General features: G+C 40.7%; 1 protein-coding gene across 2 annotated transcripts in view; it reads right to left on the reverse strand.

Annotated features, from left to right (window-relative positions):
- kcnq1.2 (potassium voltage-gated channel, KQT-like subfamily, member 1.2) overlaps positions 1 to 25364 on the reverse strand; it is a 149732-nt gene that overhangs the window by 106340 nt on the left and 18028 nt on the right. Inside the window, exons 4-13 of one of the 2 annotated variants that reach the window (XM_063899098.1) lie at positions 24407 to 24533; positions 24161 to 24239; positions 23974 to 24070; positions 22532 to 22672; positions 19202 to 19312; positions 18845 to 18940; positions 17966 to 18103; positions 15466 to 15631; positions 10668 to 10721; positions 10204 to 10315 (exon numbers count right to left, since the gene is read on the reverse strand). In XM_063899098.1, the coding sequence (XP_063755168.1) occupies positions 10204 to 10315; positions 10668 to 10721; positions 15466 to 15631; positions 17966 to 18103; positions 18845 to 18940; positions 19202 to 19312; positions 22532 to 22672; positions 23974 to 24070; positions 24161 to 24239; positions 24407 to 24533 (1121 nt within the window). Of the gene's footprint in view, positions 1 to 8925; positions 9662 to 10203; positions 10316 to 10667; positions 10722 to 15465; positions 15632 to 17965; positions 18104 to 18844; positions 18941 to 19201; positions 19313 to 22531; positions 22673 to 23973; positions 24071 to 24160; positions 24240 to 24406; positions 24534 to 25364 lie in introns of those variants that run through there. The other variant, XM_063899106.1, reaches the window with a different exon arrangement.

Here is a 25364-nt window from a genome sequence, read left to right on the forward strand (position 1 = left end):
TATAATTTGTTCAATTTTCTGTTTGAAGAGGTCTTTAGCAGCCAGTCGTACGTACACAAAACATGAACAATATATGCTTGAAGTTCTTGTGAGTACTGTAAAAATATCCTGAATTTTACTGTCAGTCTTACAAGTATTTTATTGTTCGACATGAATCTTTATCGTGCAACCCGTCCTTAATATGAGTTGTAAAAACAGGACTCTTAAAGGACAAAACATCTAAGATATTTATTGGATTTTGATGAATTTTTAATGTGTTTCAGAGCCTCAGACTGGAGGGGCCTGTAGCACTTTGATCCATAGACACACTCTCTGACTTCCCTCCCAATTGCTCTGACTTAAAAGTAAAGGATAAAACAAGGCCATAAAATTACAGTAGTAGGCTGGGAAAGACTTTACAGCACATATACACTTCCGTATAAAGAGGCCACGCCTTTCAACACTACAAGAGACTTATTTAGAGGGTTATTAGTCCCTGCCCTGGCCCCTGGGGGGTCTTTCATTATGCTTCTGGGCTCTATAAGGCTGCTATTAACAGCAGTGGAAATAATACACTGGAGGAGGAGAGAGAAGAGTGTGTGAGTGAGTTTGGGGAGTGGAGGGGACACGCGTACAACCAAGGCTTACCTGTTCCCCTTTCATGATTTAAAGCTTTTCCTTCCCTCTGCTGCTTTAAAACATCTGGCTGCAGAGGCATTTAAGGTCTGATTGATAACCTGCTTCTTTATCTCCAACTACAGCAAGTATACTTTACCATAAAGAGCACAGAGAAAAGCCTTACACTCTATTCTCTCTAATCCTTCATCTTTTTCTTCGTAATGACAAGATGTCACATGAGATATACTTCCAACGCCACATCTATGAGAAATAAAACCCACAGCAACAGTGTGGTTCCGTTCCTCGAAGAAAAAGCGTGGCAAATTCCAGTGTACTCTGTGTTGCAGCTGCAAATGTGTGGCTGTGAGGGGTGTCGCATATAAAACTTGTGCAAAGCCTGGTGATGCTGGGGTGATAGGGGCAGCACTTCGCAGACTGACTGTCTCTTCTGTTGTCTTGGTCAGATTGAGATTTCTATTGAAAACAGAGAACTCTCTTCCACAGAAATCACTTTCAAATCAACTTTACTACCAAGTATTTCCAGGAAGTTGAAGCTGGTGGAACAGGCCATTTCTCAGAAGAGTAATGCTGATTTGTATGCATGTCTCGTGGTCAGGTAGCTTTCAAGTGTTTGTTTTGTATATATGCCACTCAGTAACAAGAACTGTATCAGGGTTCTGCAGTGTTAAGCAAATTGCATTTTTAAACCTTCTTTACAGAATATAATTTTATAGCATTTTCACAGTTATACAATACTATAAACCAATGTATTTCATTTATAAATTCATGACATGTATAACACATTTATGTAATTTCCCTTATTTGAGTGGCCTGCTATCACCCTGAAGTGAAATGAGTCTTTGATTATGTAAAATGCGTCTATGGTTATGGATTATTCAGAATGTCCTGATATTCTCTGAGTGGCTAGTTGGAGTGGCCTGATTATGGACAGTTATTTTACTCCTATCTAAAAACAGAAGGACGATAGCTCATATCAGGGATTTCAAAGGTTTATTATTATTTATTTATTCATCATTATTATTATTCTTTTTTGAAATAATAGCTAACAAACTTAAATTATATTATAAGAATTATTGTTTTATAGCAAATGACCTTGACCTGGACCAGGAAAAGCAGAAGAGGAATGAAAGTAAATTAACCATTTACACATTTTTGGTATCATTGACACCTTATTCTGTAGCAGTGTTTTTTACAGCTGAGATGGCACTGACTGAAAAAAAAAAAGAAGCTAATTAACACATGTGAACATAAAGAAGTTAAAACACTGCTTCCGTCTACTGCTGGCAACAAGAAATATTTAAAAACCTTGTAAAATAGGTCAAATAAATGAAAACTCTTTAAATACCTTTCAAGGCCTTTTTCGAGGGAACTGAAATTAATACATTCATTTTATATAAGTGAAGAAATTCTGCAAAGCAAGCCTAATATCAAACTTGCAGTGAAGTTATTCACAGTGGAGAGCTTTCCTCAAATAATCATTCCCATTTCACTTCCAAAATTGGGTGTTAAATGCATATTTCAATGCAATAAAAACCATCCTTTCTTTCAGTGTTATATAAATAACCCACCTGTCTCTGTTTAAAATAAAGAGAACAGATATTTTAGACCAATCACCCTTCCAAAGAAAATACATCTGAACCCGCTGCCTCATAATGTGATCTGAGGCCGTACCCTTGAGGCGATGCCAGGCGGCCCATTTCAGCCAACTCCACCTCCGCTGACCCAGGCCCAGCCTTAGTTCAAACACAGAGTGGTGTTCATCCAGGCAGGTGGGGCAGCCACACTTCCAAACACATGTATGCATGGGGGAACATGGACACACACCAATACATGCACCATTAGTATGTGCGGGCAGAGCATGGGCCAAAGTTGGTAGCAACTACTCTCCTCTCCAGCAGGTAAACGCCCTGGCCGGTAGTCTAGCACCGATTCTGCGTGTAAGAGGGGAGAAACCACAGGGCCCCACAGACGAGCTCCATCAACAGGCCCTCTATTCATCTCCAGGGCCGGAACACTGTGCTCTCTGACGGAGCTCCGGCACCTGGCCGTGGATGGACGCAACATCAAGAGACTGGGCGGTGGCAGCACCGCTCGCCACACCTGAATAAACCCCCCCGGCCCACATCAAATGGCACGCCTGGACTATTTGAAAACCTGAGAGCACGAGAGCGCAGAAAAAAAAGAAAAGGTGGCCAGGAGAGTTGTGGAAGGCTTGAGGATTGGCTGTACAAACAGGCCACTTAGCTGCTGCTGCAGACTACTGTTTTCATTAAAAGGAGAGAAGAAGAAACCGAGCCCGGCACAGGAGGAGGAGAAGGTGGAGAGAAACACATACAGAAGACGAAAGAGTGTATTTATACAGGTGCCTCTTATATTGGAGCAGGGAGGGAGACACACCTCAAGAGACAGGGAAGCATCTGTACCAAATCCTGGAATCCATCGAGTAAGGACTGGGCTTTTATTTTTTTCCAATTTTAAGTAAAGGATAAATCACAAAATCCTTCTCACTAATTACCAAGTGTGGAATGATCTGATTTGTTGCAGAGCAGTATGCCCCTTAAGTTGCTTTCAATAGAACCAACTTAATATAATACTATGTAATATTGTCATAATTAATCTATTTCACAAAGTTAAAACTGTATTTATTATATAAAGTTTTTAGATGTTTGTTGCACATTCAACCATTTTTGTTGATATTTGTTGAAAATGTCAATTTGTTTTGGCTAAAATCAAGAATTACTTACAACTAAGTAAGGGCCGTGAATATAAGTCTTATTGCATGAGTCTCTATCCCATAATAAAAAGTGTGCTTCCTCTTCAGTAATAATTGTGATTCAGGAAGTAGAATAATTAATGAAACATTTCCAAATCATCTGGATTTCATCATCAGATTATTCATGGCTGTGTGAGTGTGGAAATAAATACCCTCAAGCTACCTTATTTTCACTTCCAATCCTAATAGTTTAATTTGTGCATAAGGATGTTGGTTCATTGGTTTGAGTTGTATATTTAACCTCAATTTTTAAATTCTGCAAACTATTAGGACAAACAGTATTAAATAAATACATTCCAAATAGATGATCAAAGTGATGAATGGAGCCATTAAATTATAACGAAGGAAACTAACAAAAACACTCGCCGTCATTAACGTTATCCTGTGAGTGTAATTGTTAACAGCACTCAGCTAATCCAAACAAACACTTCTCCAGTTTTTTTTTAGATTCATGTTGTGGAAAAGGTAATTTCCTGAGTCAGTTTTCCGTTTCCATTATCTGTTTTGGTTTTTTAGTGGTAGTAAAGAGACATTGATGCCAAAAACAAAGCTGGGCACAGAGGATACCAGATTTCAAATGAACATCGAGTCCACATTTACACATAAACCATCCAGATATAAAAACATGCACTATGTTTCTGCTACAGACACAAATCACTCCAACATGGGTTTTTTTCTTAGCTTTCAGCCAATGTCAGGATGACCAAGCCTTATGAAACAGTGTCAGGGGTGTCCAAACTACGGCCCGGGGGCTAACTGCGGTCAGTTTAATTTTGAATTTTAATGGAATATGGCCCACACCTGAAAACATTTGCTTTTCTTATATTGTACTTCTAATATACCGCCTCGTAAAAAATTAAGAGACCACTCCAGCATTATAATTTTCTCTGGTTTTATTATTTATAGGTTTGTCTTTTCTTTTTTTTGTATTCTCTAAACTCCTGACCATTTTTCTCTGGGTTGAAATTCAACAGACACTGGAATGGCTGCCATACATGTAGAGATTGAGCAATATAATATAAGCAATCTGAGGTTTCTGTATTAAAGGACGAGCTGCCAACACTTTTTTGTATTAAAATAAATGAAACCCTGTGGAGAGCTGTGATGGGCTTTTGTTTTTCTTAAAGCATATTGGCGTATCAAGCATAATTTACCTACATTTCATTGATTTTGCTAACTTCATTACTTGTCTTATGAGGCCATATACCTCTCCTCTATAGTGGCCCAGCCCAACGTATGTTTTTTCTGTATGTGGCCCTCTAGTGTAGCTGTTAGAACATAATAACAGAAGTGTTTCTCATTATTTTAGAGCAAATACAAGCTTCAGCTATGAGTATAGTACAAAATTATTAAAAAGATCAACGGACTGCAGTAAAATCAGCATGAATTGTCTATTAACTAGCACCTCAAAAACCCCTGGTCTTGTTTAAACTTGCAGACTGAACTAAAGCAGCTGCGAATGCAACTCAGCCAGGCCTTGTCCATGCGTAGGTACCTGATTCCTGATTGAACCCTGATCCACCGCACCACACCATGACACTAACCACAGTAGCATGCTGTGACAGGCTCAATTCAATCAACACTGTTTGCAAGCCAGGCAGGCTAAAGTGGAGTTAGCAGAGTCCCTCATATAATTTCCAACCACTGCACACAGAGCAGTCAATAATCCTGGTGCAGCAGTCTGAAATGATGTTGGTGAGTGTGTCTTTCTATACAGTTAATCTATGAAGTACTTGCTTGCTGACTCATTTTCCAACTTGCGGCAAGAGGTCATAAAGCTGACGATTCTCCTAATCACTGATGGTCCCTCGTCATAAAAACTTCCCAGAACCACAAACACCACAGAGGGGGAGTAAACACTCTCACCCCCTTATAACAGCAGCATGTGGGCCTTCATTAATACAGGATGGCCAGTGTCAAGCCCGACTAACTCACTCTTTAATTAGGCTGTCATAAAAATGCTTTTTATTGCCCTGGGTGTCACGTATATCATAACAGATGGCTCGAAGGGTCTGTTTTTGCTGCAGTAGCTCCAATGATTTCCCTTCAAGAAAGAACACTAACATTACTGTTTTCATATGTGCCTTAGTATCTTTTTTCTGTAATCTATAAAATACTCAGAAGTAAACACCGTTACGGTTATTGCAGCAGCAATGCTGTAACACCGGGCATTCTCTTGCTCGTGCATGTGCAATTTAAATCATAACAGAGAGTCAACTTGGACCTGGAATGATGTAGAAATGGGTTAAAGTGCACAGTAGCACTGTGCACCATAGCATGCTTGGCAGATTTTTAACAAGAATAAGTCTGAAGCTGCTTTTGGGTCAGTGTTTTGGGCTTCTAAATGAAAACTGTAACTGTAAAAAAGTTGGCTGCAAACTTCATGTCAAAGCATCCAGGACTCGGTCATTTACATTTTGTAAAACAAGCTCTGCTTCTGTTTAATGTTGCCTAGTTCCATCTCAGTGCAATGCAATGCACTAAAAAAACAAACAGGACAAGGTTCAAATCATATCAATCCGAAGTAAAAATGTCAACCAGAAATAATCCAACGTACTTGACATTGCACCATAAAGACCACAGAAGTTTGTTTTCAAATGTTGACAAGTTATTACCGGAGGCTTTCTTCACACTGTAGAAAAAGCCCAAAGCATATCCTGTAAGAACAAGACAAATCCAGTTTTGACTGTAACATACTGGCTTCCTAAGAGTGAGAGGTGATTAACTATTTCTAAAGCGAGTGAGTAAAGGTAGAGCGGAGGTCAGCAACCACATAAAAAGCACAGTGTGTAATGAGATTAAGTACTGAATCACCATATGTACAGCTCTTTAGACCAGATAATATGAATCAATAAGTGAATGTTTAACTTCACCGAGACTATTTTCTGTCTTTTTATGCTTTAGAAATTGGCAGAAAGTCAAGAAACTGAGGCACAATTTGTTCTTTTCTTCCTATGGTTCTTTTCTCAATCTTTTCATAAAGCAGCGGCGCCCGGGCAGTTCCTCTCGCTGCAGGGCAGGAGGTCACGGATCTTACCCCATCCATTTGTCTGTGTGCACATGTGTCTTGTGATTGTGCGCATATTGGGGCCCATGCCTTTTGTAGTTTGTCATTCTATTTCTTGGCAGTAAAGCCAAAAATATCAAAGGATTTACTGGATATTTTCGCACAAGATACACTGTTACATCTTGCATAAAACCCACCAAATAAATTCTCAAACACTAAATGTTTTGGGGCACAAAGGAAGGTAAATGTGGGTATATTTATATGATTTTTTGCCTCTTGTCTAAACACCATATGTTTGAAACACCCCTCCATGCCATCAATAGCAGAGTACAGTGTGCAAGACAGGCATGCAGGGGCCACACAGACAAAAAGTCAATTTGTTCAGAGCTCTGCACAAAAGACGCCAGTTGCTCAGCAGAGAGAGGCCCCTACTTGAAGAGGACAGGCCGTGATGCATGTGTCTCCGCCTGCAATCCCTCCTGTGGTGCTGCAGTGGGTTTTCATTGTTTATCTCCTGCTAGCTCGTAAGAGGGGAACTAATTAAAAGCTGCCTGCAGGTGGCCCATGCAGGCTTTAACAGGTCTGAGGGGACACGAGAAGGAGGAGTGGGCGGAGAAGCTGGACACACCCAGCAGGAGGAAGGGCCGACTGCCCCGGGTCACAAGATGACAGATATTACGGATCTGGTGCTGCTAAAGAAAAACCACAAGGACCTGTTTTTTGGGTACAGGCACACGGAGCAGGCAGAAAGATAGGTCTGCAATCAGAAAAAAAAGGCCTTCCTGTTTTTTCTGGCCTAAAAGGTATTCTTGGAAATGTTCGTCTGCTTTGGGGTGGATTGAAGAACCGCAGCCCAGCTATGGTTTCATGTGATTTTATTTGACATCTAACCAGTCAATCTTAGAAATCAACCACAAAATGAACTGTGCACACACTCTATCAGGGCAAACTGAATCACAGCAATATCTAGCCTCATTTACACATGCCAAAGTAAACAAATATTGAGGAAAGTGTTTACAGTTTAAAGGGAAAGAGGATGTTGATGATCGGGGAACAAGTGTATGTTTATGTTGTTTTTTTGTATTTAAGGTATTTTGATAAACTCCAACAAATCACCATACACTGGTTGAAACAAATAAACAAACAAGACAAAAACAAAGTGTTATCTTCTCCGAGGGAAAAGAATCATGCTTGTGTGTGTGTGTTTATGTAGGTGTGTGTATGTTTTGGGTTCAGAAGAGCGAAAACATGATTGCGTGCGGACGCTGCCCGGCACCACTTCCTCTTCAGAAGCCCAGAGACATCACAGCCAGCTGTATTGATGCCTCTCACACATGTCCACACACACACACACACACACACACACACACACACACACACACACACACACACACACACACACACACACACACACACACACACACACACACACACACACACACACACACACACACACACACACACACACACACACACACACACACACACACACACACACACACACACACACACACACGAATGTTCCAGCTGTTAAATTGAAATAAAGTGATAGAGGAATCAGAAATATATAATAACGGCTGACAGAACAAACACCAACTTTCACTGAGGAAAGTGCCAGAAAAACTCCCAATCCTGTATCTAAAAACAAAAGAAGAACTGATTCAGGGTGTGTGAGAATATCCTCAGGGCAGCATGGGTGGATCTGGTAAGTCATCCAGATAAGGATGCCAAATGACATGCTGTCCTCTGTGGCGTGCCACCAGGGGCAAAACAAACCAGAAATGGAAGTGTGCCCAGCATGGCCCAAATCTGAGCCAGGCTTCTACAGCTGAGTGAAGAGCACAGCACCCATGCAATTGATACATGGAAGACTAACACACATTCAGGCAACTACACCCAAAGGTCCAACACCCACATAGAAAAAAGCCAATCAAAAAAACATCTACAAAAAATGAACATGTGACCAGGAGATCACACAGGCTGAATTATCTTTTAAGGATTACCATGAAACTAATTTTAAAACAGGATATACAGTCATTTGTAAGAATATCCATACATCTCCTCAAGGGGACGTTCATTATAAACCGACTGGCAGAATGTCTTTCTACTAATCAGTTCAGGCTGGTTGTTCCTAAGCTCATGGAAAGTTGACTTTTCAGAGATACATTCATACACCAATAAATGATGATCTTATAAAATATGACACATAACTGGAGATTCAACTGTGCAAAACTTTATAGAATAGCCACAAATAGCCCAAGCTTTAATATTTACATATATATATTTGAACCAGACTTCCTAAAGCAATTGGTTTCATTAAATAAAGAAAAGAGCCAAGATTTTAAAATAGGAAAAGCTGCAATCAAATTTTCCAGGAGTGGCGCTCATATCGAATCGGAATGATTAATGGGAGTTTGAGTGGTGGGTAATGGTTTCTGTGATTTCTATGGTATATCAAGGATGACATTTACCATGCTCTCCCAGAAGATACGATCAGGGCAGACTGGAGGATGGAGAGGTAGAGAAAAGGAAGGAAATAAAGAAGAAGGAAAGTAGGAAAGCCCTGCACAGTGCCTTGTGGAGAAAGAGTCCTGGATCAGTGCCACAAAAGACAGAAGAGGCGTTCGCTGCTCATAACTCTTGTTTTACTGCAAAACTGGGTTTGGTTATGTTTATTTTTTACATTTAAGTGGTCTTGTATGGATTGAGAACGTATTATTATCATCCTAACCTAAACAACCCGATTGACACCTTAAGGGGAAAACCCAGGAATATTCTCCGACGACTGTAATACAAACATGGCAAATATGTATAAACACACTAGAAGCACATACAAACGATACACTGCAATATAAATCCTTCAGTACATATGAGCTGTCACCTCAGGCATTATGGATTCACCATAATCAGTATTAATTAAAGGGAACAACAAAACACACACACAACATCAACTACATGGCAGGCCCATATAGTCTTTTTTAAAGCCCATAACAAACTGAAACATCGAGCCCTCTGCATCTGCTCCTATAGGACCTGGCATTACATTCCTGCTCAGTATAGTCAGCTAATCTTTATGCAATGATTCTTCATGACTCGCTGCCAGTGGGAAAGGCACTGCAGCAGTCTCTCACTCCTGGGATTAAGCCAAACAATTGTGACGACTTGTTGTATGAGCAAAGGATTTCCACTTTTGCTTCAATGTGAACACTTGCACTGAATGTTTACTTGAGAAATAAAAATGTGGGAGCAATGTTTTGTTGATACTGGGGAAAAGGAAGAAGATGGTAGAGAAATATGGTGAGGAAAGTGCTTTTAGGAGCATTCACTGACATGTCAACAAAGCAAATACATTGTTTTGGCATCAGAATTACAGTTTTGTTTCCGGGGTCAGCAGGAGGAAGGAACCTGTATTTGCATTTCAGGAGTAAACGGCAGCAAATTCTTAGTCCTGTAAGCATCTGTTGACAAGCCATCCGGTACCTAAACATTTCCTACAACCTATTGAGAGGGATTTCTTTGACATTTCCCTCTACTCTAAAAGGATAATCCCCTTTATAACTCTCTGTACCTGATACAGCCACGGCCCTCGAGAAGTCTCTTTAACCCTCGAGAGAGTTAAACAAAACAACTTCATTTAGAGAGCGGCTAGAGGGGCTCTCTGCTCGGACAAAAGGCCTTTAGGTACCACCACAAGTAGGGAAATCAGTGCTATATGTTTAGGAGAATGGAGGTCAGCGCAGGGTGATGGATCGGAGGAAAATGGGGGCTGCAAAGAACAGCAGCGGAGACATTTTCAGGGACTTACTGCTCTTTCATCGCAAGCGGGGGAATATCCTCCACCATGAAGTCCATATCATCGTTTAAGCTGTTGGTGCGGGAGATGTCGATAGAGGTGCTGTTATCATGTTCCTTCCTCACTGCCAATGACAGAGATAACAGATTATAATTACTATAAATTCATATTTGGCCTCGTAAACTTAGAGCAGTTATGATTCTGTGTTTTTATTCATCATTTTTGATTGCAAAGAAAAAATAGGTGGGTCTGTTGTAGGGCATAACTGTGAAGCTAGCAGATACATGAACAAAAAAGAAGTAAATATCAATGCACATAGTTTACATGATAGAGGAATACAACAAAAGTTATTTTCAATGATAGATAAGGACAAAGGACAATGTTGGGGTGCAAGGCAAAATAAAAGGAGAAGTACATAACATTTATCTGTGTGTATGAGAAGAATAAACGCAGACAAAAAGGAAAAATAAAGATACCTGGAGAGCCAGGGCAGCTCAGAGTGTAAGAAGACCAAGAGTGTTGAGGAGGGCCTGATTCATGCAGAAATAATTAAGAGAAGAGAGAAGGAAAAAAAGAAGAAAGGGAATAAAATTGAAACAAAGGACTTTATAAAAGTGTGTTCTTCATTATTCAACCGTTTGAAGAACGAAAAAAAACCTAAATTTAACTTTGAAGTTTTTAAAAAGATGCACAAGTTCTATATTTGAGAAGAAATTATGTTATTTCAAAAAGGGGAAAATGTAATATGTGTGCTGTTGGAAAATATCTGGGTTGCATATTTTGAAAAGTTTATTTGAGGAGACAAAAAGTGCAGTCCTGCAGATCAGCAGTCCTGCTGGCTTGCTGCTGGCACGGCTAAAAACAACAGCTAAGAACAACATGTGTAGCGGGGTCTTGACCTGCAGTCAGACTGTCAGCGGCTGAGTTTGACGAGTCTCTCCACCAAACCACCAGGCCTCCATTGTGATAAAGAATGGAGAGGCAAAGCTGTATGAATGACCAGTCAAATTCAAGCAAAATCCATTCAACCTCTCTCGTATTCCATCATCGAGTTTGTTTTAACATTGTCCAATCCGGAAACAGAGAAAGAGATTGAGAGAGGGAGAGTAGGGACAGGGAAGGAGAGAAAGAGAGTGGAGGAGGGTAACCATCAGCCACCTTTAGCCTCAACTTTGGTTCAATGAAGGAGACGTGAACTGGCTTATGTGCTACACAAACAGGATAAGGGTTTATTAACAATATGCAGTTTTATCTGGCCCATCAGTGCAAATGTGTTTAACTGGGAGAGGACAAGCCAATGGCAGGAGAGAAAGGGAGGCAGACGAAGTGCAGAGAAAAATAGACAGACAGAGAGACAGAGACAGAGACAGAGAGGGTGCTCCATTGAGAGATTCTCACAGACAGGGAGGAAGGAGGGGCCAGACAGATAAGTGGAGCGATAAGCCGGACACTGACTAAATCAAACAATGACCAGTTTATTTCTGACCACTGGAGCCCCACAATGGCCGCTTATCAACTCCACAAAGTCCCCCCACCTCCCTCTTTCCCTCATTCCCTCTCTTTAGTGTCCCAGTCTGGGTCCCCACGGTCCCCTAGACTCCTGTCCAATCCTAGCCAGGCCAGCTCTGGTCCTCGCCCATGGTGTTGGCAGGGCACCCGGTAAAGAAAACAGGCCAGGTCAACCCAGGACCGAGTATGAGTCTCTCTGCTTGGCTCTTGTTTGGTCCGGTTGGGGACAAAGACCCAGCCAGCCAGCGAGTCTAATTAAAATACTGTCTGGGCCACATTAAAAAAGGCAGCCGAGCTAATGATTAACACAGAGGCCTTTTTAATAGGAGAATGAGAAGTACTTAAACAGTAAAAGGGGTTTACATAATGCGCTGTATTCTTAGCCTTTAATTGCTTACAGTTTTGACGAAAGAATAGGACATAAAACTTAACCGCTGTTTTCTTGTCACTTCATTTTTTGCACAGCTTATGACTGAGCACGCAAGATTATGTAAAGGAAATCTGAGGAAGCTCCCATATGACCAGTGTGCACTCAAATATTTTTGGACATCATCTCTGTGACAAAATGTCATAACCCGTAATCCCTGGATAAATTGTGACGATTTAAAAGGACTAAACATTCTGAACATTCCGGTCTTTCCTGCAAAGAAAGGCGGACATGTTATCAATATGAAAGTAAACAACTATGATATGTCCTCTGAACATATGAAGTCAACAATCCCTATCAGTTCCTGCTTTGCAAACATTTTAAAGGACACTTTTATTATATTTTTTTTTACTGTTGCCCAGCAATCCATTTCAATGTGTTTATTAAAGCAGATATAATCAATATTTTTATAGTAATAGTGAAGAATTAGAGATGTGTATCATCTGAATCAGCCTTGCAAAGTTTTACAGTGACACTGTTTATCCGTCTGGCTGACAACTTTACTGTTTATATACACTCAAACTGCTCTTAAAGTGTTGTTTTGGGCCACAGCAGGCAGCTGTTTTCAGTCTAACAACCACTGTTCGCTATCTGCTCGTCACAGTTAACGACAAAGGCCTGGATATTTCCCACAGCAGTGAGTAGAGGCATAAAAACAGAGCTACAAGAAGAGGAAATATTAAACTGGCATTCCCCAGGTGGACAGAAACACGACTCCGTATGAATTTTAATGTTGCTCTGTTGCTCTGTAAGCGGTGGATGTATAAATAAGCAGACGCCATATCAACTTAAAATATGACGACTTGTCAACTGCATTCAAAGTGAGAGAGATTGTCTTTTCATCCATATGTCCTTTAAAATGTTAAAGGATAACAAACAACCAAACCACATTCCCATGCAGCCTATTGTATTTTAGCTGACTCATCAACCTAATTATATGTGTGAGGCTTACATTACTCTTTGAAACAGTGATTGTGGTTAAAACAAGATTTTAAAAAAGAAGCATCACAGTTGTGTGGACAGTTGACATTGCAGATGCCTGTTTTATGGCTGGATCTGAAACAGAGATCATACGGTCTCCTGCTGTTTCAACTCTACACATCATCATTAGAGACAGCAGGCTGCCGGCTCTGGCTTCTTTACATGCTTTTATGTCATCCAACAACAAATCCCTTTTCCACTCCACAGTTTCAGCACGGGAGTTTCTGCATATTTAACTACTACCTAACTAGTTTGTTGTGATTGCTTTTTCCCCTTAAATGTAAGACATGTGTTTTCCTTCATTATCTAAGATCCTCTCAATTAAGCAGGAAACAAGATTTCCCCTCATAAGTGGTTGCTCTTCTAGAGATGGTCTGCCTTTATGTCAAGTTTATGTCACTACAGCTCCTTTTATTGATGGCACGCTTTGACAGGAAAAACTCATAAAGTGCATTTATTAACCTGGAGTCTGGGTCAGTTCATTTGGCTTTAAGACAGGGAGTTTAATCTACGATAACCCCTCAACCAGGCAGCCATCTTTCACATATGCCATGTGTATAGGCCTGCATCTAGTGGTGGCGAATCCGTAGGGACTTGGCCTGGGAACCGGAAGGACCAAGTGCTACCGAGGTATCCCTAAGCAAGGCATCGTTCCCTACACTTCCCACGAGTAAGGGAATATTCTTTCTTTTATTCTTCTTCAAAAAATGTAATCTATTGTTATACAAATGCTGGCAACAAGTTTGAACCACAAAAAAACTGGAATGATCTGAAATAAACACCATCATTTTGATTTAAAAAACCCCAACTTGGGTTTGGCATGAATGACTGCAGCAATCCCGGTAATCCGCAAGCAGTATAACAAATAATTCCCACTTGTAACCTTGATAAGGCCGTATTTTAAAGTTTTTCCACTCAAGCCCCAGTGTGAGTGTCTGTGGAAAGCAGAGGGGACAAGAAAAGCAGTAAAGAGCTTGTAACCATGACCTCTTATCACCACTGAGGGTGTAATGGCTTCCATCTGGACCAACTGATGACACCTGGCAGCCATCTTGGCCTTAAGAGGATCAGGATAGGGCCTCTGTTTACTGTGTGAACATGAGAAACCAGCACTAAACAACTCGTCCCATAATGTGTAAAGATCTCCAGTGTGTGTATAAACTGTGAGAAACTAACTGCAATCTTTTGCAAAAGACCAGCTCCAAAAAACCATGTTCAAATAGGTTGTAACGACAAAGTAAGAACAACAATAACAATATGACAATGGTGAGACTTTAAGAGGACATCCATAGGACTGCCATGCACTTTTGCTTTTATTTAAACCCATATAAAGCATGCCTTAAAAGAGTTTTGGCCTATAGCATACATAAATAATCACTCCCTTCTGTCAACGCCAGATCTGCTCACATATGTAACATGTCTTACCAATATAAAGCTCCACATAAAACAAAATAATGATTCAGTTATTATGATTTAGCCTGACATCTAGTCACGCAGCAGCAGGAACAGCACTGAGTGAACCTGCTCCAAGTGTGAACGCCTTTGTGACTGAGAAAAAAAACTATTCTCGCTTCAACGTTTTGATGTCAAACTAGTCTAGTTGTGTTAAAATAAGTGCATTATCAGACTTGTTTTTCACAAAGATTCACTCTGACAAACACTTTCCAACACAAAGCAGCAAGCTGAAGGCTAATACTTTTAAAGCAAATGTCATAAAAAGTTTTATTCATCACAGACTTGGAGCTAATGCTATTACAATATCCTGAATGCAAAAACACGTCACATTTTTACTGAAATAATGGATTTCCAAGACCTTGAAGGCCACATGACATCATTTAACAGAACCTCAACAAACGTTATTTCATCAAACCAAACTGTGTTAAGAAGAAGAGAGAAACATTAAATGATTCCTGTGGATTACTTGTTCAAATGTCCTCCTCATGACACACTTTGTTGCCAGCTGGCCCTTTACTGTATTAAAGCAGCAAAGATAATCAATGCACTTCAAAAAAAACACCTTCAAAGAACTTCCCGTATAAAACAAAACAAGGCTTTTGAAGTGTGTAGTTTTGAAGTAAAAGTGCTGTTATGAAGAGTTCCGAAATGAAGTCAGTTTAATCGAGGAGTAATAAAACAGGGCTTAGTGCTTTAATGGGTTATCGTGGTGAGTTGGCTTGTCTGGGAGAAACAAAGCAATATACAGAAGAGGTTAGCCAATTTTGCCTGAAAAACATGAAGAGTAAGTGGACCTCAGACTGAACATTTAATGTATGACAATTACCCTTTAGACCTTCTTGATATCAGTTTAAATATTGCACATTTCAACATAAGAACAGAGCTTTTTTACAGTGCATTACCTTGAACATCGTGTCTTTCACCTCCCAGGAAATAAGGGACGTCTTTCTTCTCCTCAGAGTCCTCGATATGATCGTAGGTGATTTGGGGGATCGATACAGCTTTATCCGTGGCCAGACCCATGCCTCCATTTCCTCTGGACTTCCGCCTCCTCTTGGTGCCCCTTCTCTGAAAGACAAATGAAACATTAAGCCAGTAATTAAACAAGTAGTGTGTTGCTGAACCAATTCTAAATCACACATAATAGTGTTTTTCCTTCACGCAATCACTCGGAAATTACTTAAAGCTACCTCATGTTCATGTCAATAGCCCGTGTTTGTAGACCTTCACCTGCCAATCAACTGGCAGTATATCAGAAACCTAAGCCTGCAGTTGGTGTGGTAACACTGTGGTGGTCCTACTGGCACTCCTCCACCTATAGTTCACCAGCAAGCATCTTTCCCTGTTCTGTATCCAGTACACTTTCACTAATCAAGGCAGCGTCCCTCTTTCAAGAGAAGCGAATCCAAAGAGGTCGTCATTTTTATTTTGTGTTTTTGCTGGCTTAGGTATAAACCACCTCTTTATACATTGAATGCAACGCTATTACAGAGTCATGGCCTACCAGCAAAACCTTTCAATCTAGGCCCTCTTGTTCATAGCTAAAGGCATCCCTCATCGCTTTGACTGCTAATGCTTTCTGCTGGGGTGTAATTCTTCACTGAATGACTTAGATTTATTTGTTGTGCTGCACCACAGTTTACTTGCTTCCAGTCTTGTATACTACCAGTACAACAGGTCTTACTGCAAATCGTTAAATATGCACATCCAGATTGTAACACTATAGCTCGACATGCTAACATGTACACTTCAATTTAATTTGGGTGTTAACGAATGTCAATATTCTCTTAAAAGTGAACTCATCCAGCCGTTTTAGCAAAGTGATAAATACCAAACATTTTTTCTCTTTTTAGAGCCACATTTTTATTAAACGTCATTATCTCACAAAATGTGCTTGCACGCTTGTGACATCAGCGGTATGTGTTTAATCTCTTCTTTGAGATCATAGCTATGTGCTCTGTGAGTCAGTGAGTTTCTGAGGACATAAATAGTTCCTCCATCCCAATCTTTAGACCCGCTGACCAACACTCACGTCATGGATGTGGAAACTCAATTATTCGGACTCAGCGGATCAGACATTGGCACTGATGAGTGGGCCAGCAATTCAATCCAAAATACCCGAGGTCTAAATGACTCATTAGCAGAGAGGGTGAGAGGGGGCGAGAGTGGGGGGGGATGGATGTTGTAAGAGAAATCAAAAAAGATGGAAGGGCATGAAGAAACTGTGACAAACACTAAGAGAGAAAGCATTGTGAAGAAGAATGAGAAAGAAATAGACAAGCAAGAGAGGGGCAGAGGAAAAAGAGACAGGAAGAGCAGGAAAAGAAAGTGGACAGGAATCTTTAAGGCCAGAGAAAGGGGAGAGAGAGGAGAGTCAGCGGAGAAAGTCACATGCTAAAACAGAAAGGAGCGGAAGCAGCCTTCATTCTCCGCAATACATGTGGGTTCAATGCTACACAAAGATTTTTTTGTTGTTGTTCTACTAGACAAAGGTTTACTCCCATGAGAAAGGCGGCGGTGACATCATCTCAACTGACTGAGTCTTTGTCCTGCCGAGACAAAGGCCTCAAGTCATCCTGGTGGAGTCAGGCCTTCTGGGAAAAGGGCTGGGGTGGGGAGGTTTGCTGTGTGTACGTGTATTTGTGTGTGTCCTTCCACGTGTGTGTACGTTTGTGGGAACTGAACTTGCCCTTTTATGCTGTCTGGCCTATGCACAACATAGCTAATATTGTTGGGAAAGGTGAGTGACACAATGCGATGTGGGCCACGTATGCAAATCGGCTCTGCATGATAACAGGCTGAGAGAAACCTCTTTTGTGGACTTCTTGATGTTCAGCACCTCCTAAAAGAACATTTCAAATGTTTATTCACAGAAAATCTCCTTTATGAGAGGTACCACATAACTGAATTGTAAGTTCACAGTGAAATTTCTACAGCTAGAGATTAAAAAGCAGAGGATCTGGGTGCTGTTTTTGGGGTTTCACATTTATTGGATGATTAAAGTCACTGTATACATTTGTCATAACTAAAGGACACAGTGTTTTAAGGGTAGAGTATTGTATTTATTGTAATTAAATAGACAAACCATGGGAGAGCTACCAACGTGATGTGTGTAAGTCAGTTGTTCCAGTAGTGTTGTGAGCAGAATGTAGTGCAAGGTGTTGTATGCAAAACCAAAGATAATGCAAAACCAAAGCCAAACGATGGACAAAAAGAAGATGTCAAAAAGTGTCCCTGGCTGAAATACAAATTGGGATGTCTTAGTCTTAAGCATCAAAACAATGCATGGATTCAAAAGGAAAGACCTGTCCAATCTTTTGTGAAAAGCAAATGATCCTTTCTAAAAATCTGTGAGCCACACGACACCTCTGGCTTTGAATTAAAGGTAAACTGGATAATTACTGTGAGGTTGAGCCTCCTGATGTTCGGGGTGATGCTGTCGGTTTCCACTGTGGTGACCACCTCTGGAGTTAGAACGTACATTTTCCATGTGACATTACAGCCGTTTGGTTTCTCCGCTGCATAGCACCTCCAAAGTGTCTGAGGAGGACAGGTGATAGCACAGGATTAGTGTTAGTTTGTATTTCGTGACCTACACAACATGCAATCATTGTCAGATTTTACTCAATCCTCAAAAATCTTTAACTTGGACTACAGCGAGGTGCAGCAATATTAACCACTAATGTTTTCACATGTAAAAAGCACTTCGTTACCTATGAAAGGTGCTGTACAAGCAAAGTAAATAATATTCAACAAGGCTTTAACCTTAGCATTGGCAGTCCTATTATAGTCATTGTTTAATCAGACAAAAACACTTTTAATGGAGTGGATTTCTGCACGAGGTGTCTTTGTGTCACAAGTGTCTAGACCATCTGTTGTTGTGTGTTCGGGTAATTGTAATCCGTGTAATGGTTAGCTTTGGGTACAACATAGCTGCTTGTTCGTCTACCGTTTCACACTTGGCAAGAGGGAGAGAGATCACCTTTCCCATGGCTCAGTAAGGGTTTGCAGACAACAAATACCGTTGCTTTTTAATCTCTTATCAGTTTCCAATGTTTTCTTCCACTAGCGAGATCATGGAAGTGCACGTTTCAACCTTTAAAAACTTGAGAATATGTGTTGCCATGTCTATTGTGCAACACATACTGCAGTAGAAGGAACGTGTGGTCTGACGGTGAATCATTGTGAACTGTGTCTGACATTGTTTTTAATATATACCGTGTTGATTACTACATTATATATTATAGAGCTGAAAGGCTTCCATTGGATGCTTAAGTGTACCTGTATGAGGCAGGCTGCAGCAGGGATCTGTCTGTTGAAGTGCTTCTGTCTCTGCTTCTGCTGGACTTTCAGGGCGAAGCCTGAGCCCAGGATACCCTACATCAGAAAGAAGTTGCAAGAAAGTATATCAGATTAACAACAATTAGTATAGAGGTTAGGAATATAAATGCAAAATCTCCCAAAAATATCAAATTCTGGAGACAACATAATGTAATTAACTTTAACACAACACTCAATGCCTACGTAACACTAAAAATAGGACTCACATGTTGTCATAAAAAACACAAATACATTTAATACATGTAAAATGACATATGTTTCCCCCCTCCTAATGATTCAAATTAAAATGACATTTACAGCAGGCAGAGCGAAGAAGGAGATGGCGAAGACACTGAAGCAGGAAGCAATGGCCTTCCCTATCCACGTTTGAGGAATTTTGTCTCCGTAGCCGATTGTTGTGACGGTCACCTGAGAACAGAGAGTGGATTAAGTTTCTTTTACATGTTTTAAGATGATCATCAGACAGACTGTATGAGAGACGTTAAAGCATAATACAGTAACCCTGCCCTTTACTGGTGATGCTGAAACTAGAGGGTGCTTGCCTTAACCCTAGATGAACCTTACTGAGGCCTGTCCATTCTAAGGCTACTAATCGTTATTTCTTAAGTGGATTGTCATTTATTTATAGATTTTTCATGCTGAATGACTTATTTTCAAAACATTTATGAGCACATCGGTGGTAAACGCCAGATTTAAAGTGGTGCTTTTGCATGATTTCAACTAGGAATGGAATAAAACTTAGGTCAGAGAGATATAAAAACACCCTCCTTCTGTAATGAGCTACTGACGTAATGAAATATCAGTGAATGCAGAGCTCTTGAAGCGTTACCACAGAAGTCTATAACACAAGATAATAAAGAGAAAGTTCATCAGCAGTTCTGGCCTTGCTCCACCACCGTCAGCGAGGGCGGGGGCATTTGAGGCTGTTGCTCCTCAAAGGGAATAAGATTCCCAACCGCTAATCCTCACTGAGTGTAGGAATTTGCCGGGGTGAGGGGGGGAAAACAAATACCTCTTGCATTTGCATGTACACCCACTCTGAAAGCCGAGCCAATTCTGACACATTCAGAACACCCTTGGCTTACCTCGGGTGTCTATGGAGTATCGCCGCGTGAGCTGCTGTTGTGCGCTCACACAAAGCGGCTGATGTAAGGTGAGATACTTAAAAGGGCTTTGGGAGTAAAAAAAAAAGAAGGAGTAAGGGCGGGAAGGGTTGGTGGATGTAAGTTGGGGGCGGGTGGAGTGGTGGGGGATTTAATCCCTCATCCACAAATCCGATGACTAAACAATGTCCTCCTGACCATCAGAGTGGAATGGTCTACTCAAGAACACCCCTCTCATTCAGAAAGAAGGGTGTGTGGCAAAAACCTCCTCATGTCCACACAAAGGTCACAGACCTGATCTTTGAATGTGTCTAAGTGTGTATGTGCACTGCTGCTTGCATATAGGCATGTTTTTAGGTGAATGCTTATGTTTATGCATATGTTTTCTATGTGTGATTGCACCTAATTTGTATCAAAGCACCACAACTACACGGTGGTGCTCCAGTGGTGGAAAGTGCTCAAGTGCAAATTTGAGGTTTTTCTACCTGGCTGAGTTTCTTTTTTCCTTTCCTGCCAGTTTATACTTCTTCTTCATTTCAATTTAAAGCAAATTATTGTACGTTTACTTCACTAGTGGTAAAAATGTAACTACCCAACAATTCGTACAATAATAGCCTTTTGATAGATTGAGAAAAAAATCAATCTGCGTGTATAAACATTTAAGTAATGCAGTTTTTAGGGTTTTTTTAATTAAGATTTGTCTGCATTTGGTACTTGTACATTTAATAATTGAACTTGATTTTGCCTATTACACTATGTTTTTTTTTTTACTTGGGTAGCATTTTATATGGAGAGTATTTTTACAGTGTTGCATTTGTACTTTTACTTAAGTAAAGGATCTGAATAACTTTCCCATCATCGGCTTTCAATTTCCTAATTTTGTCTCTAACACCGTTTCCTAGTTAAAGTTAGTAATGTTGTTAAAATTAAAAACAGTCATTTCCTAACCATTAGCAATTGGCAAAAGAAGAACAGAGGCAGGGAGAAGGGGATATGAATCATGGCATTGGCTTGTCCTCCCGCTGAGCCCTGCACCTGCACATCCGAATGTGGAAATCATGCCAAGAGAAGGAATACACGCTGGAGGAGCTTAGCATTCTCCAATCAGTGCAATCTCATTTCAGAAAAGCGTACACACAAACACTCACACAACTTTTGTAATGGCATATCATGACTCTCAAGTTTACAGTCTCAGAAAAACAAAAAAGGTGCTAATCCCCGACCCTGATTCTTTTCCCGACATTGTGAACAGAGTAACACAAACAACAGCTTTTCTTCAACTTTCCATAGAGCACTGAAGAACACTGTGACCCCTCTAACCCTTGTTACATAAAAGGTAGTAATCCCACAATTAAAGTTTTAATTAAGGGAACTGACACTTTATATTGGTGCTCTAAAAGTTCTTTGAGCCAAAGAGCCCAGAGGTGAATGCTTTATTACCGTCTCTTTGTGGCACGCTGATCCCCTGCACAAGGCTGCCATAGGTTTCTCATTACTCTGCACTCTCAATTCAAATGTTTAATTAACTGCTGTGGAAACCTGAGCCTCCAAACTGAGGGGGAATAAGCAAAACCAGCTCTACGCACGAAAAGCATCAACACACCTGCATCTGTGTTGAGTGTTGCATGATGCATGCGACACGAAGAGCCAATGAGGGAAATAAAAACACAAGGGGGCTAATAATTGGTCTAACCAGGGTGGCCTGCCGTCTCATTTTTCCAGTTGAGACTCCACTTGAGAGGGCATTGTGCAGATCCTTTGTTACAGATTTTTAGAGGGAATAATCTTTTCTCGTGTACATATGATGTGGCCTTTCAAGTATGGAAGCTACGTTGGGAAACTCAAGTAGCATTCAGGGATTAAAGTAATATATGCATTGGAAAAGACCAAATGTAAAGAATTAAATTGACTGTATATGGCTGGGACTACCCAATCCAGATCCTGGGAAAAATTCAGCTGGAAGAACATAATACAATTTATCACTCCCAACTTTAAATCTATACAGCAGGGTTCTCAGGAACTGGGCAAACTGTGGCAAACCAATGCCAGTTCACTTTTATATGTTTTGGTGCTGAACTTTAATCATTTTGTATTGGCCGAAACCAATAAAAAAAAGGAAGCATTCTTGGAATATAAATAAAATACTCTTTTTTCAAATTATATCTGACAATAATCCAGGACATCTCATGGCACGGGATGAATATGAAATCCTTTCTTTCTAAGACAAAGAAGGCATCATACAGTATATAATGATATGCTGCAGGAAAACTCATCACCTAAGAATGACTGCATCACACATTGTAATGAAATATGCTGTACGGAAACATTTATTTTATTGTAAAATGTACAAATGATTGGCATACAGGAACTGAATACTCAGAGGTGTTACCTACTAACCTGCTAGTTAAAAAACCTCGCTCAGTAGCAGTACCAAAAAACACCAAAGAAAATGTCAAAACAGAAAACAACATCATTTAGGTCTTGCTTCTTCCCTACATTTTCCCTTCTAGCTCAGCTGCCTTACCACACCCCACCACAGGGCATCGGCGTAGCTGGAGAAGCCCGTCTTGCCCTCCTCATCCACAGCATCCTTCTCCGCCAAGTAGACAAAGTAGGAGGAAAAGATCAGGCCCAGGAAGCCGATGTATAGTGTGGTGATCAGCTCCTGCAGAGACACGATAATGGGTTAAAGATGACTGTATGAACGTGTGAAAGAATGCTCTAGGTATTACTGTGTCAGGTTGGTGACGGTGCACATCAGCATTCACTCAAAAAACATGTTTTATGTGATCTGTGAGTGGCGTGCGTAGGCTGCACTGACGCCCACCTTCCTGGCCCTGTATAGTAAAGGGTGTCAGTTTATCCCTGAAGGATTTATCTTTTTGAGGTTTACATGTGGAGAGAAGATTGCAGCCTTATTATGCTGTAGGCGTGAGCTTGCACAAGTTGGACATCTTACTGACTTTTATGAGTGCTTTCAGGCTTAGGTCACCCACCACCTTCTGCATAGCAGGAAGGATAAACAGGGTGTGGTTGGTTATTATAACCGACTACTATACAATGGTTTTCAATCAGTCAGGCCTGTGGAAATTCCACCCAAAACCAAACCAATCAGAGAGAGTGTGCTCAGATAATGAGAGAGGATACCATGAATAAGACCATGAATTGTTTTGCACTCTTTGCTATGAGTCTACTCAGTGAAACATGACTGGTTGTACATTTGTATGTTCGAAAGTCTAACCCTAAGTAGCCTTCTTAAAGATATTTACCTAAATCAAAAAGTTACACAATGAAACCAGAAGTCTGCAATCAGTATCAAAGCGTATGTATTTTTATACAGTTAGAATCCAGCAATTACAAAGCAGGCCCTTCAGTACCAAAATGCTATCCTGTGCACACACCCTAACATGCTTAGTCTAATCCTTTCCCCCGACTTATTGACACTGCTAAAGGCAATATATTTCCACTACACAGAGCACATCATTTGATAAAGAGGTCATCTGACGTTCTGCTCAACTTGAACTCATCTTACATTTATTTTTCTTGACCTTTGCACGCAATCCTCACTGTTCAGTCCTGGTCTGCTCATGCACCAATTAGGCATGAATGTCAGATCGGACTATAACCAAAGAACACGGTCTACTTCAAAGATTAAGAAAAGAACACTACATCCTCTGACTTTATGTCTGTCAGTCCAATTAAATACAGAAACAACCGCCAGGATATGATAAAAAAAAAAAAGGAAAGGCTACCATGATGATCTCTATTCCTTTCCTTATAAAGCCATGGGATTTGATGTAATAGGAAGTAAATTACTGCAGAGGGATGGAGGTGGAGTCAGATATGTGCACTCTATAGAAAAAGCTGCAGCTAAGCGATGCATTAGCAATGGCTTTTGTTTGCATGTAATAAAAAGTAATGCTAAAAACAAGCAAACAGTGTTTTGCCTGTATTCATTGAACCTACCTGCCGATGGATGAAGACTACAGATCCCAGAAGCCTCCACGTTCCTCCCTGTCGATCCACGTGTAGCATGCGCAGGATTTGAAGGAAACGGATACCCCTGCAACACACACCAACACCTCAGTATCTTGTGATCCCTCTCGCTACATGTATGAGTCAATAAGAAAAAGCAGAACATAAATCACTGTACCTGATGGCAGAGGTGGCAAACACTTGGCCATTGGAACCTACACCAAGCACAATGATTGAGGCAATGACCACAATCAAATCTGGGGGGAAAAGAAATAGGGAAGATATTCAAATCAGGTTTAAACATTTCAGAGTTTTGAAACATTGTACCAAAGTAAAGCTTGAATCGTTTCAGTTGTTGATCTACAAGGACAAAACATGACATCCGTTGTATTACAGTGGTAGCAAAGGAAAATGCCAGGTGCACCTATGATTGATATGGGCTTCCTGATAAAGCGGAGACGTCCTTTGATGCCTGCATACTTGCTGCGACAGCCTGCCGACCACAGCCGGACCGCATACTCCGTGCCAAAGAACAGCACCAGCACAATCTCCTGTGGAGGACAAAGCAAACATACAGCAAGGGGTCACATTAATCCATCGGTACTGAGACGATGATTGTGAAGCACATACAGGATGACGAGAGGATGTGGAAGTAGATAAGGTAGCATTTTGTAAAAGCATGGATAACACTGAGCCATGCATTAGGACTCATGTAGACACATTTATCAAACCCTTATTATCAATCACTAAGATTTATGATATGATATGAATGGGTAATGAAAGGTGTGTGAGAGAGAAAAGGAGACACTGAGGTGGTCTAGGAGTACTAAGACCACCCAAACAAGCAGGGGGGGAGATGGAGGTTGATAATATGGCTGATGACAGCTCGTATTGAGAAGGGTCAATGGCTAAGTGATTGAAGCCACACAGTGAAACACCATCACGCTGCAGCCTAACAGATAAGAAAGCTAAATAATCAACATGCTATCTTGCTAGAATAGAAAGCCGTTCTGCATCACTTGGAAAATATAGTTGACTATACTTCTTACGAGAAAAAGGGGGCTTGATTTTGAGTTTTGAATCATATGCACCTGCAAATCAGTTGAGGTTGTGCTCCAATAAGTGCCATTATGCATTTGTTTTCCATTATGAGCAAACATGGTGACTCTGTGAATTCATTAAGCCCGTCTGACGGAGATCGTTTTTCTGGCCACCGTGCACGCATAATATTTAGCCACCGTACTGTCTGTGGAGACCTAAGGCCATGTGGGTGGTCATCTTACTGATTGCTTGAACTGGCTGCTCCCTGACCAGCCCTCGTATGAAACTTAATACCAAGAGCCCTGCTGCAATAACACAGCACCACATAGCCCCCAAAACAA

This window comes from Eleginops maclovinus, chromosome 2, assembly GCF_036324505.1.
Source record: "Eleginops maclovinus isolate JMC-PN-2008 ecotype Puerto Natales chromosome 2, JC_Emac_rtc_rv5, whole genome shotgun sequence".
Classification (NCBI taxonomy): domain Eukaryota; kingdom Metazoa; phylum Chordata; class Actinopteri; order Perciformes; family Eleginopidae; genus Eleginops; species Eleginops maclovinus.